The 15692-nt window shown below is 42.8% G+C and overlaps 1 protein-coding gene across 9 annotated transcripts in view; it reads right to left on the reverse strand.

Annotated features, from left to right (window-relative positions):
* Positions 1 to 3157: 3157 nt before the first annotated feature.
* Positions 3158 to 15692, reverse strand: part of LOC119654274 — a 125640-nt gene continuing 113105 nt past the window's right edge. For all 9 annotated transcript variants that reach the window (XM_038059550.1, XM_038059555.1, XM_038059553.1 and 6 more), the window contains 6 exons: positions 14828 to 14946; positions 10224 to 10467; positions 3976 to 4090; positions 3712 to 3853; positions 3576 to 3649; positions 3158 to 3517 (listed from right to left, as the gene is read on the reverse strand). In XM_038059550.1, the coding sequence (XP_037915478.1) occupies positions 3319 to 3517; positions 3576 to 3649; positions 3712 to 3853; positions 3976 to 4090; positions 10224 to 10467; positions 14828 to 14946 (893 nt within the window). In that variant the 3' untranslated portion in view covers positions 3158 to 3318. The remainder of the gene's footprint in view (positions 3518 to 3575; positions 3650 to 3711; positions 3854 to 3975; positions 4091 to 10223; positions 10468 to 14827; positions 14947 to 15692) is intronic.

A 15692-nucleotide genomic window follows, 5' to 3' on the forward strand; every position in this document is an offset into this window, starting at 1 on the left:
TTCGTGGTGATAGGATGAAATTAAAGGGAATTTTGTAGCCAATTACGAAAAATATAGTAACATACTATTGTTAACTTTATTTGAACAGATATCGGTATGGAAGGTATTTTAGAGCCCAGGTACCATATAGTGGCAACCTCTTGATTTTTTTCAGATAATTCCGTTTGGTAGTTTTTGAGAATGGCTCCCTTAAAGAAATGATCACTTTCAACCCCCCCCCCCCCCCTCTCGCACTTCCAACCTTTCAAACAAATGTCAAAACTAAGACCGGCTTCAGAAAGCACTAAACGAGACCATTAATTTGATACCCCCATGACTATATTTGATGAAAAAAAAGTTTGCATTCCCCTTTTGCATGTATGGGGACCCCTCCTTAAATTCAACGTAAAAGAATATAACTCACTGTATGTGTGAGCGTTCATAGTTCCCACCTTTCTACCAAATTTGGTGTCAATCACTAATAACCGTCAGGCTGCTCATAGCCAGGGTGATGAGTTCTATCATGCTGTATGAAGTACCAGTTTGGGGAAACGAGCTGCAAGGTTTAGGCAATGCATATAAACTGAGTACGGTTTACAGAAGAACAGCCTTAAGGGTGTGTTCTGCCTTCAGGACCGTCTCAAACGATGCAGCGTTCGTCATCTCGGGAATGATGCCGATTGACATCCTGGCAACCGAAATAATGAACATTTATAACACCAGGTCTATCTCTCCCTTATCGCAGTTGAAAAAAACCGAAAGGGAGAGATCCATAAGCAGATGGCAACAGCGATGGGACCAGTCAGAAAAGGGTCGTTGGACTTACAGGTTGATCCCTTCCATCAGGGAGTGGCTGGAGAGAAAGCATGGGGAGATCAGTTATAATCTCACCCAGTTTCTCACCGGCCATGGAGGACACTGTCAATACCTGTACAGGTTTAAATTGGACACCTCACCTAATTGTCCAAACTAAGACGGGGTCCCAGTTGACCTAGCGCACGTATTCTTCCAATGTCCTAGGGTCGTGGAAGAAAGAAGGAACCTGGAGGAAACTCTAGGTGAAGTGCTATCACCAGAAAATTTTGTCCGGAGAATGGTAGCTTGGCAGGAAGACTGGGATGCGATCAATTCCATGATCGCGCGAAAAGCAGAGGAGGGTGAGGAGTTGGGGGTGGTTTTAAGGGTAAAAATCCCACACTCTGGCATGCCCAGGCCAGGGTCTTTTAAAGATTTCCACCTCCTTAAATAGCCATTGCAGTACAGTTGTTTTTGTGAAATTGCGTTAATTAATCTTTTCGTTAACGGTTACCTAGAGATATTCTATGGGATTCAAGTCAAGGGTTTGTACATGGCATTGAATTACGTTCACGTGTTTGTCGGTTAGCCAACTCTTCGTCATTAGAACCGAAAGCTGCAGATTATTCTATTGCATAAAAATGCCCACTTTGTCGCAATAATGAAGTAGCGTAGATAATAAACTACAGTATTTGGCAGTCGTTACACCTACGACCTTAAACACTGAGATAACTGCATCATGAGAAAAATTAAACCGGATCATCATAATTGCGCTCACATGTTTGGCTGGCAATATGGAAAAAGAAAAATAGTCCACAGAATGTTCAAATTACCATCCGATTCCCGATTTACCATACCATGAATGCATTCTTAACAACCATATTCGCGAAATCGTTGAAATAACCGTGAATCAAGCCGAATTTGTCAAAAACTGTGGAACTGCTGAGGCAATACACGCGGAGAAACACCGTGAGAAACGTCGCCTTCTTTACATTGCATTTTTGGATCTGGAGAAAGCGTTTGACCGTGTGCCACACGAACCTATCTGGTATGCTCTGCAAAAACACTTTGTGCCCGAAAAACTCGTGCGTTGGGTTCAATTGCTCTATCACGATCCGAAAAGTAAAGTTCAAAGTGTGGCAGGTATATAAAAACCGCTTCGTGTCTCTGTTGATGTTCTTCAAGGAAGCACCCTCTCGCGACTCCTCTTTGTTCTTGTTATGGACACTGTCGAAGAATGGAATGATCGCCTCGCGCAACACGGTCTCAGATTGAATCTGAATAAAACTGAATTTTTGACGACCGATCCGAGTCAATGCTATCAGCTAATGGAGAATTACGTTATGAAATTGCTGCACGCATTAACGCAACCTGGATGAAGTGTCATTCCACAACTGGTGTTCGTTGTGATCGACGAATCAACGAACGTCTCAAATTGAAAATTTACCGCAATGTCGTCCGTACTATCGCTCTTCATGGCTATGAATATTGGCCGACTATAAAAAACAATGAACGGCGTCTTGCGGTAATCGAGGCGAAGATGTTGCGTTGGACTAGTGACGTGACACGTTTTGATAACATTCGAAATGAGGATATCCGCGATCGATATGGGGCTGTATCAATCGTCTTCCATTGTATGGTTATGTAATTCGTGCTAATGAGAATTCACTTGCTAAGATTGTCGAAATCGATGGTAAGCGACCAAAAGGCCGGCCGAAACAACGATGGCTTGATACGCTGGATGAGGATTTAAAGGCCTCGCGATTGTATCCAGATCGGGCATTTGTTAGAGCCAAATGGCGAAACCGATCACGACTAGCCGGCCCCGCTTGTGAAGGGGACAAAGACTGAAGAAAAAGAAGAATATAATATATATATAAAATTAAAAATACATTCGTTCTTGAACGAGAAACATTACTAAAACGTCTGAGCACGTTTTCCTTTCCAGCACTGTATATACTGTTGTGAAATAAAGAAGAGAGTTTAGTATTAGTTTTCAAAAAATATGTTTGTGACTTCGTGTTTGCCGGGCGAAAATGTTTCTTACTTTATTCTGCGCTTTATTTTGTCCGATAGTGTAAATCAAATAAGAACTTTCTTTGGAGACACGAAGGCCCAGTTCCTAGCTATTTTCTTCCATAGCAGCTCAAGGACTTTTATACATATCTGTTAAATTTGAAATGAGCCAATGAGTGAAGACTTTTTATTCTGATGTCACTGCGCCTTTTTAATCAAGACGAGTTGTTATTCTTCTTTTATGTTAGCACCTAGTTCTCTGATGAAGAACATATTCTTTGCTTTCTTTCTTTTTTCTTTGAATTCATTGACTTCTAACTGTCCTTTCAAACAATTCAATCTGACCTCATTAAAACAAAGGATGATATGACTTTCGATGCTTTCACAGAGACTATTATTGCTATCGATATTACTTTCAATTCATCTTAACTTAAATCGCATTATAATCCGTTTTTTCAACATAACAAGCTAAAACCAAAGTAAAATTAGAATCGAATCATGCGAATCTGGTCCTCGCAGGAGTGCTAATTAGAAAACTTGAATAGGCCGATAGAGTCCAGTGTAGCCGCATAGTCGCGCTCGCAGAGCGGGAATTAGGAAAGCCGCACAAGAAATATCCTTGAGAAGATCGGCACATTCACATACTAACAGATACATCTTGTCTCCACGCTGCGAGACACTCTTATGCAGTGCAATGCGACGTAAACCTGCCTTTCTGGGGAGATACCTGAAAAAGGATAATTTAAATTAAGCCATTCACTAGGAATTAAAATGTTTTCATTCACCTATATAGCATTCTGGCGCCTGTCCAATAAAGCCAATTCTTTTCGAAACGCTCCCGATCATCTCCTTCGAAGACCTGAAATAGATGTTTGCATAAAATAGTAGCCCTTGGGTAACCACCACTTCCGTTGACTATACCTTGTATACGCTTATTATGTATCCGGTTGTAGGCGTTTGCATTTTCTTGAAGCTACCCGATTCCGTGGGAGCTAGAACAAGAGGAGGACGACATATTGATGCTACCTCGCAGTACATATCTAGTGTGTGCGCTGCAGTATATCTATAAATAATATAAATAATAACATCAGTTACTAATTTATATTAATTAGTATACACAAGATATTCAATTCGCCAAGCGAGTTGCAATAACCTCGCTTATTACGTTTGCTTTATTTGACGTACCTTAGATTTCTCGGTTCAAACTTCGATAAAGATGCTACCCTTATTCCTGAATAGAAGCTAGTTGGATCCGTCTGCATTGTATTGATTATATAGTAAGCGATGAATGGGAAATCCGCTGTAAAAAAGGAAAGATACTTCGTAAGCACTGACTTATCCTAGCACCAGTCTAGCGGAGAGAAATAGTAAAGAATTTAGTTCAATTTAATGTAGTATTGGGCCAGAGTGCTATAGAAAAGTATGGTCGAGAGAATTAGAAGGTTTGCATATGAGACTTGAGAGTTATTATGAAACTAGCGAAGATCACAAACTGGTCTCTTCTTTTCAAGGGTTTTGGGGCTTGTGGGCCTGAGCTCTGTGAGCTAGGAATTTGAATTTTCTGTTGTAGAATTGAATGATAAATGAATTCAACTATCACAAATTTATGGGCAAGCACCCTATCGCTTTCGAAATTTTCTTACTTACTGTCCAAATATCCATATCATAGGGAAGACTTTTATTGAAATTGCGAGAACAAACTTCCGAAGGTCCGCACACTGCTCGCTTTCTCTGCCTGAGATAGAAATACCAGGAATACCACAGGAAAACTTCGGATGCAAGCAGTCCTTGCGGAAGTATAGAAAGATGCTCTTTCTCGCAGGCGTCAAGGTACTTTCGCACTCTATAGTTTTGCTAGAAATTGAACCCTCATCGGTTCCTTGTATATAATCCTATACAATTTTAGAATTTAACTTTGAATTTAATAAAAACAACCGATGGAATGTGCAGGTTTTTGTAAAGTAGCTTTATTTTGCTTGAAAAATATAAATTTGTCATTAACAGAGAGATATTAAGCGACCCGGAAATGCTTCCTTCAGAATATCGGCTCAAGCAATGTGCGTGTTGCACCGTGTTGTTGGAGCCCCATACTCTCCAGTCACAATTCATCCAATTGAGGAAGAAAAAAATCGGTAATCATAGCTCTATAGCGAACGACGTCCACAGTTGTCATTTGGCCCGCGGCGTTCTCAAAGAAAAATGGCCCGATAACTGTTCCAGCGTAAACAGTACACCACGCAGTAACTTTGAGCATGTGTAATGGCTCTTCGTGGGTGAAACACAGATTTTAGTGCCCCAGAAACGATTTGTTTATTCATGTAACCGCTAAGATGGAAATGAGCCTCACCGCTCATCACAATTTTCGATGAAAAATCGTCCTCCTCTTCGTTGAGATTCAGGATAGTTCGGGCGTAGGTTAGACGCGTTTGACCGTCAGCAGCTAATAGCTGATGCACTGTCTGCATTTTGTAGGGGAACGATTTTAAATCTTCCACCAAAATTCTGCGCAGAGACCGCCACCTAATGCCCAGTTGCGTTGCATGTCGTCTGGTCGACGTTCCGGCCACCCTTGAAAAAATCTCGTGTTGTCCCAGTCTCTTCGAGGCGAGTGGATAGACGCCGCAGTTTCAGGATATTTCATAATAATAATAATTCATGCTGAGTCAACACAACCTACGAATTGTTGTGCAAACAAATGGAAGCAATTATTACGCGTTCTTGCAAGGTAAACCGATTCACGGCTTGTGATTTATATTATGCGTTTGTATACTTCACAAATGTCAAAACCGGATGAACAATCGGCGCCATTTGCAAAAGCTATAGTGTTTTCCAATAGAGTAATTCCTTTTGCCCCACCTTGTATCATCATCATCAACGGCGCAACAACCGGTATCCGGTCTAGGCCTGCCTTAATAAGGAACTCCAGACATCCCGGTTTTGCGCCGATGTCCACTAGTTCGATATCCCTAAAAGCTGTCTGGCGTCCTGACCTACGCCATCGCTCCATCTTAGGCAGGGTCTGCCTCATCTTCTTTTTCTACCATAGATATTTCCCTTGTAGACTTTCCGGGTGGGATCATCCTCATCCATACGGATTAAGTGACCCACCCACCGTAACGTATTGGGCCGGATTTTATCCACAACCGGACGGTCATGGTATCGCTCATAGATTTCGTCATTGTGTAGGCTACGGAATCGTCCATCCTCATGTAGGGGGCCAAAAATTCTTCAGAGGATTCTTCTCTCGAACGCGGCCAAGAGTTCGCAATTTTTCTTGCTAAGCACCCAAGTTTCCGAGGAATACATGAGGACTGGCAAGATCATAGTCTTGTACAGTAAGAGCTTTGACCCTATGGTGAGACGTTTCGAGCGGAACAGTCTTTGTAAGCTGAAATAGGCTCTGTTGGCTGACAACAACCGTGCGCGGATTTCATCATCGTAGTTGTTATCGGTTGTGATTTTCGACCCTAGATAGGAGAAATTGTCAACGGTCTCAAAGTTGTATTCTCCTATCTTTATTCTTCTTCGTGTTTGTGTTTGACCAGTGCGATTTGATGTTGTTGGTTGATTCGTCTTCGGTGCTGACGCTGCCACCATATATTTTGTCTTGCCTTCATTGATGTGCAGCCCAATATCTCGCGCCAATCGCCGCCTGCTCGATCTGGATGAAGGCAGTTTGTACGTCTCGGGTGGTTCTTCCCATGATGTCGATATCGTCAGCATAGGTCAGTAGTTGGGTGGACTTGAAGAGGATCGTACTTCTTGCATTTACCTCAGCATCCCGGATCACTTTCTCGAGGGCCAGGTTAAAGAGGACGCATGATAGCGCATCCCCTTGTCGTAGATCGTTGTTGATGTCGAATGGTCTTGAGAGGGATCCTGCTGCTTTTATCTGGACTCGCACATTGGTCAGGGTCAGCCTAGTCAGTCTTATTAATTTCGTCGGCATACCGAATTCTCTCATGGCCGTGTACAGTTTTACCCTGGCTATGCTATCATAGGCGGCTTTAAAGTCGATGAACAGATGGTGCAACTGTTGTCCATATTCCAGCAGTTTTTCCATCGCTTGCCGCAGGGAGAAAATCTGATCTGTTGCTGATTTGCCTGGAGTGAAGCCTGTTTGGTATGGGCCAATGATGTTCTGGGCGTATGGGGCTATCCGGCCTAGCAAGATAGTGGAGAATATCTTATAGATGGTACTCAGCAACGTGATACCTCTATAATTGCTGAACTGTGCGATATCTCCCTTTTTATGTATGAGACAGATAATGCCTCATTCCAATCGTCAGGCATTGATTCGCTGTCCCATACCTTGAGCACAAGTTGATGAACCACTTGGTGTAACTGGTCGCCTCCATATTTAACCAATTCGGCTGTAATTCCATCGGCTCCTGGCGACTTATGATTTTTTAGCCGATGAATTGCACGGACTGTTTCTTCTACACTTGGTGGTGACAGTATTTGTCCTTCGTCTTCAGTTGGCGTCACCTCCAACTTGCCGATGTTCTGGCTGTTAAGTAGCTCATCAAAGTACTCAACCCATCGCTCTAATATGCCCATTCTGTCGGAAATCAGATTTCCCTCTTTGTCTCGGCAGGATGAGAATCGAGGTGTATAAGGCTTCATCTTGCTGACTTGTTGGTAAAACTTGCGCGCCTGGTGCGGTTGCTCCCTGTACTTTTCTAGTTCACAGACTTGTTGCTTCCCCCAGGCTTCCTTTTTCCGTCTGTGAAGTCGCTTCTCCGCTCGACGGAGTTCGTGATAAGTCTCTGCGCGTGCTCGCGTTCTTTGAGAATGCAACATTACTCGGTATGCGGCATTCTTCCGTTCCGTTGTTAGCTTACATTCATCGTCAAACCAGCCGTTTCGACTCCTTTTTTTTCGGCTGGGGCCAAGTATGTTTGTGGCCGTATCCATGATAACGTTCTTCAGGTGATTGTGAAGATCATTTGTTGATGCTTCATCTCCAGGTCCTCTGTTGACTGCGGTTATTCGGCATCCATTTCCCTCTTATAGGTGTCGCGGAGGGTTGTGTTGTGGATGGCTTCAGTGTTCACTCTCACCTGATTGTCAGAGGGGATTCTAGGTGGTATTGTTATTCATTTGTTTTTTCGTGTAAGCTATGGGAGCCAACGTATCGCCTGACTACGGGCTCCTTCCCTACTTGGCTGTTAAAATCCCCAAGTATGATTTCATATTCATATGATATCATATCTGGGACAGGCTTCGAGGGTTCGTTCTACTGCCTCGTAGAAGGTATCCTTCTCCGACTCTGCAATCTCCTCTGTAGGGGCGTGAACGTTTATGAGGCCACCTTGTATATATAATCATATACAGGGTGTATATGCAGTGCAAAAACAAATGCGAAAATCTCAACTTGATTACTTTCCACGCAGATTTTGATTGGCTGCTTCTTGCTAGGATATATCGCTCATATAGGGAAAGTCTGATAAATTTTTGAGGGTAAACCAACAATTGGGAGCCACAATGCGGCTGAACATGTGCGAAATTGTATTCCATTTGGTAATCATGAAGAACGTTTGACTTCTGCTGTTCCTGATAAATAGAACAACTTGAAAAACATTATTACACCAACCACTTGACCAGAGCTGTGAACAGAGGCACGCCCCAGGGTGGCGCCATCTCACCGGTGCTCTGGTTAATAGTGATGGACAAAATTTTACGTACATTGGATAGCAGCGGGATGAAGACGGTGGCGTATCCCGACTACTTGGTGATATTAGTATCAGGGATGTTTCTGTCCATTATGAGCGTCATCATGGAAGGAGCGTTGCGAAAGGTGTACCTGTGGGCCGCAAGATGCGGACTCAGCATAAACCCAACCAAAACGTAACTGATGTGTTCACCACCAAGACAAGAATATCTGAATTCCATCTACCACGGCTGAATGAACAAAGATTGGTTCTTTCCTCTAATGTAAAGTATCTGGGTATTATCCTGGATCCTAAGCTAAATTGGAGATTGAACATAGAACTGAGGGTTAAGAAGGCATGTATAGCCTTCTATGCCTGCAAGAGAACCTTTGCAAAGAAATGGGGTCTCCGGCCGGGGATGGTTCTCTGGACCGCTGTAGTGTGTCCGATCCAAACTTGCGGCTCTATTGTATGGTGACAGGCTTTGAAGAAAAAATACAACAGAACGAAGCTTAATAGGATTCAAAGAACCGCTTGTGAGGGTGCTACTGAGACTCTGCAGTCCTGCTCGGCAGATGCTCTCAATATACTCCTGCATCTCCTCTCCCTAGACCTCCACAGTAAATATGTTGCAGCGTGCAGTGCCGTCAGACTACGTGAGTCCGGATCCTGGGCAGCGAAGTCCTACGGCCACAGTAACATCCTTGATGAAATACCCCAGGAAATCTGAGCATCCCCCACGGACTATGCCACACGCAAGCTGAACTTCACGAGAAACTTTGCTGTGGAACTTCCAACCAGGGCAAAGTAGAAGACTGGCGGCGTGTTGCAAGACTATGATACAATATTCTTTACGGACGGATCAAAAATGGCCTATGGAGTCGGCGCGGGGGTTTTCTCGAATACACACAGTGTATCCAAGTCGTATGGTCTCCCAGGTTTCGCCAGTATATTCCAGGCGGAAGTACTGGGGATATTGGAAGTCTGTCGATGGCTGGGGCGAGATCCGAGCCTCAAGCGTAACATAGCCATTCTGACCGACAGCCAAGCGGCCATCAAGGCCTTGTACTCAACGATGACATCTTTCAGGCTGGTGGGGCAGTGCAGAGACGCGCTGAACCATCTGGGCGGCATGCTCAAGGTCACTCTCCTCTGGGTTCCCGGGCATAGGAACATAGAGGGAAATGAGTGGGTTGACGGATTGGCCAGGCAAGTCTCTGCTCTTGGAAATCCTTCGGCGAATACAGTCAGTGTTCTGCTGGCGGCTGTCGCGGGCCGAGTCCTACCCGCATTACCTAGCAGCCGCGGGCCTGAGATGGCGAAGGTTTGCAAGCTGTGCCAAGTCAAGGAGAATTTGGCCCGCTTATAACACAGCCCGATCACGAGAGCTCCTGTTCCAGACGCGTGTAAATGCATTCAAAATTACGGCGGTCTGCACGAGGCACTGGCCCATAGGGGATCGTGGTGCTAGGCTCGGGATACCCTACAATTCCCATTGCCGGAGCTGCGGAGAAGGAAGGAAAACCCTCATGCACTTTCTTTGCGATTGCCCAGCTCTGGCTAGAGTCAGGCTTCGAACACTGGGTAAACCATTCTTTGGGGACCCCACAGAGATTTCTAGATGAAGGGATGATACAAATTTGGTTGAAAACAAATTCAATTTGCCCAATTGGAACCTAAGAGGGGGATAAGAGACAAGTCCGTCATGTAAATTATATTTACAGGCAATTACTTAGCAATATAATAAACGTAAAAACTTAATACTCTTTGCTTACTCACAATTTCTTTCCATGTTGGCCAATAGCATCCCACCCACCGCAGTATTGGCTTGCTGCACTTCATTGACAAGTTCTGCCGCTATTGCCCTTTGTTTCACCAAAGGATGAGCCAGCGGCGATTCCAGTACAGGATCAATTGGTTCTAGAGGGCTCATAAGATGTACCAGTATACATACTTTTGGATCCGACACCTCCAGAACACTGAGTGGACTACCAGGTGTTCCATCTGCAGCAGGGGGTGGTATCTGCAATTAAAAACAAATAAAATGATTATGTAATTAATTGCTGATGAATTCAAGAGAATAAATAGATTGTAATCATTGGAAAATAGTAAGTAAATGGACAATCAAACTTGGTGAAATGCAAATCCTCCTTCGTATTCTAAACCTAAGTTAGAAATGAAAATCCATATTTTCTTTTCGTTAATCTCCTTTGAGGGTTATGGTGAAAACGAAGTCGTCAAAGAACGCTATGTCTGTATGATGTACCGCTTATTTGATTTTCTAATTTTCATGTTGGATAAGTTTTAGAATTCGACGGATACCGAATTCGCAGCAAAATTAATAAATAAAATTTTCAATTAATTCAACGTAAACTGCGTAAAGCCGGGGAGACTATTAAAATGGGGTTATGAGTGCAAAACCCCACGTGATGTAATACCTTCCGCTGATTCCCCTGGACGGAGGAGTGTCGGCTGTGGTTTTAATGGATAAAAATATCACACGCCGGCAGAAGATTTCAATTTCCTTAATATAAAAGAAAACCTACGAGGAGTTGCCAGATTTCCCATTAGTTCTTTTCAGCCTGTGCATGGGCACGTGTTTGCTTATTGGGTTTGCCTTAAAATAGCTATGGAGGAGATCTATTATATCTAGAGCATGAAAATGATAGGGCCGGAACGTTAGAATCTTTTACGTTCCAAAAAAGGAGCTAAAAGTTCGGAAAGGAGAAAGCATGCGCGAATCCAAAATCCAAGCTAAAAAGCCTGTTTAGAGAGTATGCATGTACCAGCGGCATTAATCGGTCAAGATATGCGGACATGAGACATATTGTCTAGGGATGAAATAGAGACGCCAAATGAATTCATGGGAAGGAAAGGAGATACGGGGTAACCGGTATATTACCAGAAGTGATAAATATCCTAAGCATTCATGGAGATATGATTAGAAGAATCTAATAAGGCAAGCACTTCCGCTGATAGAGCTCTTTATATAACGTAACGCATCACCAAAGTGTTTGATACTTCCACACTTAGAAGATGCACATCCATTGAGCCAATGATGGAGTAGTGAATTAGCTAACCTTTGATTGATTTACGACAGAGCCAAACGAGTAACTCAGAAACGGTAGGTAGGAACAGTCAAAGTTACAAAGAGCGTAAGGAAGCCCGTAGAAACATTCAGCTGGCAATCCAGCGAACAAGAGAGATTGCTTTACGCACCCCTACTCAGGGGCCTACAAAATGATTATGGGACGACTTAGATCCCGTTCCCTTCCACAGACCACTTGCCTTACTCTCTTGCTCAAAGTCTCCAGGGGTTATTCCCTCAGCAAAACAGTTCATTGACCGCTTGCGGGGATTTTTGGAGGGATAAACTGCTAGAGATCTGCAGTATAATAGGCTACAATAAAGCTCCAGGACTGGAATACTCAATAGGACGGAATGTAGTCTCAAGCAGACATGTCTACTCAGTTGCTCGAGGCATGCATGTCCAAGGGAACATTCTCTCCATCAACAAAGCAGCAGAGACTGGTAAAGCTCCATGCGAACCATCTCCCTTTACACCCATATGTCCTTTATAGACATGTCTTTTAAATATAATGGGAAAAAGTTGGGCCGAATAATCTAGAATACACTGCCCCTAGTTGTTGCGAGCCACAGTGACCTTTCCATCGAATAGTATGGCCAGATCAACCATTGATGCCATTAAATTGGTTACTGGTTTGCCGGAAGATGGAATTCACGGAAAGAGTAGACCAGCAAATATTGCATGCTAGTGGCCCTGAACCCCATTCAGCCAATTGCAACCCAATACAGAAGCCCTTGGCGGAGATTAATACTCCCATTTATCTCGGTTGGTTAGTTTCTAATAATGAGTCCGCTAAAGTAATTATCACTCTCAACCCCCATACTGCCGGCCGTTCTAACAAATATCAAGATTCAATTCGAAAGATACTAATTGAGACCTTTCATTTGATACCCCACATGACTATATTTATTGAAAAAATGTACAGCCCCCTTTTGTATGTATGAGCCCCCCCCTTAAAGCCAAAGTAGAAATATGTCACTTAATACATATGTGTCTGTTTACAGATCCCAACTTCTCACCAAATTTCGTGACAATGGGTATAGCCGTTTCTGGGAAAAGTGCGTGTGAAAAACAGACAGATAGACAGGCGGACAGACAGACGGACAGACTGAAAGACATAAAACCGATTTTAATAAATTTGTTTCACAAAACACTTTGATGGGATTTGCTACGATACAACATCTAGAAGATGCTGAGCTATACTCATGTGAAGCAATCAGTGCTGTTAGATAGTGCTGGACCGACACTTACAAAGGAAAAACTGAACTGGTCCTCATCACGAAACACCATAACAGAAAAGACGTTCTACACTAAAATTGGTGGTCTTGGCACTTCTTCAAGCCGGTCGTCAATTGATTGCAAGTGATCATAAATTCAAAACTCAGCTTCGAGCCCCACGAGGAGTATACTTATGGTAAAGCATCCACCAGGATAATGGCTCCAGCAAGAATGATGTCGATGTAAGACAGCCGCGGTTTACTTCTAGGCTACTTATAATTCTGGCTATGAACTCCATCTTGCTGTAAGCAGTACCACTTTATTGAAGAGCGCTGCATGTCTACAGAAGAACAGCTATAAGGGTTCGTTGTCCATCACCTCGGGAATTATGTTGATTGATATCTTGACAGTTTTAAACATATATAAGATCAACGTTTTTTTTTCTTTATCGGAGACGAAAAAAAATAGAATCACTCAAAAAAGAGTCGCTGGGCACATACGTTGATCCCTGAAACCGGAGAGTAGCTGGAGAGAAAGCGCGGGAAGATCAATTATAATTTCGCTCCGTGCCTCACGGGACACGGATGTCATCAGTAGCTGCACAGATTTAAATTAAACACTTATCCTGATTTACCAAACTACGATATGGTCCCGGAAAACCCACCTATCCTTTCAGCGTCTGAGATTAAAACTAGAAAACCCTTAGGTGAAATCCTATCTTCGGAAAATTTTGTGTGAAGAATGATAACATCTTAGGAGGATTGCGATACGATAATAATAATAATAATAATCGTTGGCACAACAATCCATATTGGATCAGGGCCTTGAAGTGTGTTAGAGCACTTCATTCAAGACCGTAACGGTACACTACAGTAGACTGTAGGAAACAATGTGGTCACCATTGCGCTCGCCCGAGATTATTACCCTGATTTGACTCAGGTACTCATTCACAGCTGAGTCGACTGGTATCCGGCGTCAAATCACGATACAAATTCCACTGCCACCAGCGAGATTTGAACCGCGACCTTCCGTACGACAGCCTTGTGCTCTAACCACTCAGCTATCCGGACACGATGAACTTCATAATCGGGTCGATCCTGGATAAATTGCAATAACGGAGAGGCGTCTAGAAAGGGAGCTAACTTCGCCCGCTAACCTAGTGGCAACGAGGCAGAAAGAGTAGGATAAGGCGTAGATAGCATTTACAGTCGATATAATGTTGGCCAATTTTTTTGTTCAAAAACAAAAAGAGAATCGGGAGCCAATAATACCTTTGATCCATTATGCTAATGACGGGTGAGGTTACCTCGAGTTCGAATCGCGGTCGTTTTGGATGTTTGTTTTCTATTCGTGCTGACATGCTGTTGTAGGCTTCTCACTTGCACAGCATTAGGTTTGAATATAAAGAAACTTAAGCACAATCTGATTGGAACTTCAGATTGTGTAAATGCTCTATACTCCACAAAGGACTCTGTTGACAGATATCAACATTTAAATATAAATAGCCATTAAAACGAAAAGATGGTAGCCAATGATGGTTAAGCCAACTTCCTTCGGCAACGCCACCTGTTTTCAAATATAGTCAATTGATCGTATGATCAATTTATAAAGATGAAGACAATACTCGTAAAGCGTAAAGTGTAATCTTAGATAACATAACTCTGAATTTTCTTTAACAAATATATGAGTGAGCTGCAAGTGAACGCAGCGTTAGTCTGACAAGCTAAATTTCATGCAAAGTTCCATCCCAAGATAAATTGATGACGTACCGAATATATAGACAAATCCTCTTTGACCGTCTGTACTCGCCTCGACAGATTCTCTATTCATCACCAACACTAAGTAAACTTTTTTGAGCAGACCTTACACCATTTCTTATGTAGGTAAAGCTTGCAACTAATGTTAATGATTTCTATGAACTTCTCACAGTTCTTAAAAGGACACTTTATCCGAAGTTGAAAAAATTCTACTATTTGAGAATGGTTTTGGATTTCTCCCGCGTTGTTGACCCTCATTATTTCGCTAATTAAAAGCTTCTTGAAACCCTGTTGGAGAGTAATAAAATAAAACATCTTACCGGTATCCCTAAAGGAAGAAATCTCTCGATGCTATGAACCGGTATTATAAAGCAGTCACGGTCTAGGGTCGCCAACGATATAGGTTCTGCTCTTGTAGTGCCCGTTCCTCCGAAGCTTACTGTAAGAAATGTACATCGTATAAGATTTCCAAAGTTACATTGCAAAACTATTAAGAAAGCGGCAACTATTCTACAAACTATTGATATAAAACTTGAAATTAAAATCTTCTTTTCTGTTTCGCTTGGTCTTCGCAAACTGGCTCATTCCTTTTATTTCGCGGACTATGCTTGGCTTGAAGCTGCTTGCGTTATTTTGTTCAGTAAAAAGCGCTTTGCTTTGCTTCTCATTTTCAGTAGGAAATGTTCAAAATGAAATTATACTAACTACAAGAGCTGCAAGCAGAAAGACGCAAGCACTAAAAGCATGATGTTTTCAAGTTTCCATGAAAGATTCAAATAGAGCGTCACACGATAATGCATGCTCCTAATTAGATGTAGTACTCTAGCAGGCCCCGTAAGCGCTATCCTAGGAAAAAAACATTCCAACAATACATCATGCAGAGTCAAAGAACCACTTGTTCAGTTGAGTGCTCCATGCTTTGTTAACACTTCTTCAGTCAGTTGGTAGCGCACGTATGTTCACATGGATTCCTTCCTGCGAATTTACAATATATTTATATACCACAGAAAGGATGCTTTGCTGAACCGTGAACATCGCTGCAAAGGTGGAAGTTGATATTTGTACAAAAGTCAGTCAAGCCGAATTAAGTAGTTTCTTTCATTATTGCTTCTTCTCTTCAAGGATCCAGTGTAGTTTCCAGCTTAAAAGTGCTCCCCTCTATGTAAAAGATATCCCACTAACAAA

This window comes from Hermetia illucens, chromosome 4 (assembly GCF_905115235.1).
Source record: "Hermetia illucens chromosome 4, iHerIll2.2.curated.20191125, whole genome shotgun sequence".
In the NCBI taxonomy this organism is placed as follows: Eukaryota; Metazoa; Arthropoda; class Insecta; order Diptera; family Stratiomyidae; genus Hermetia; species Hermetia illucens.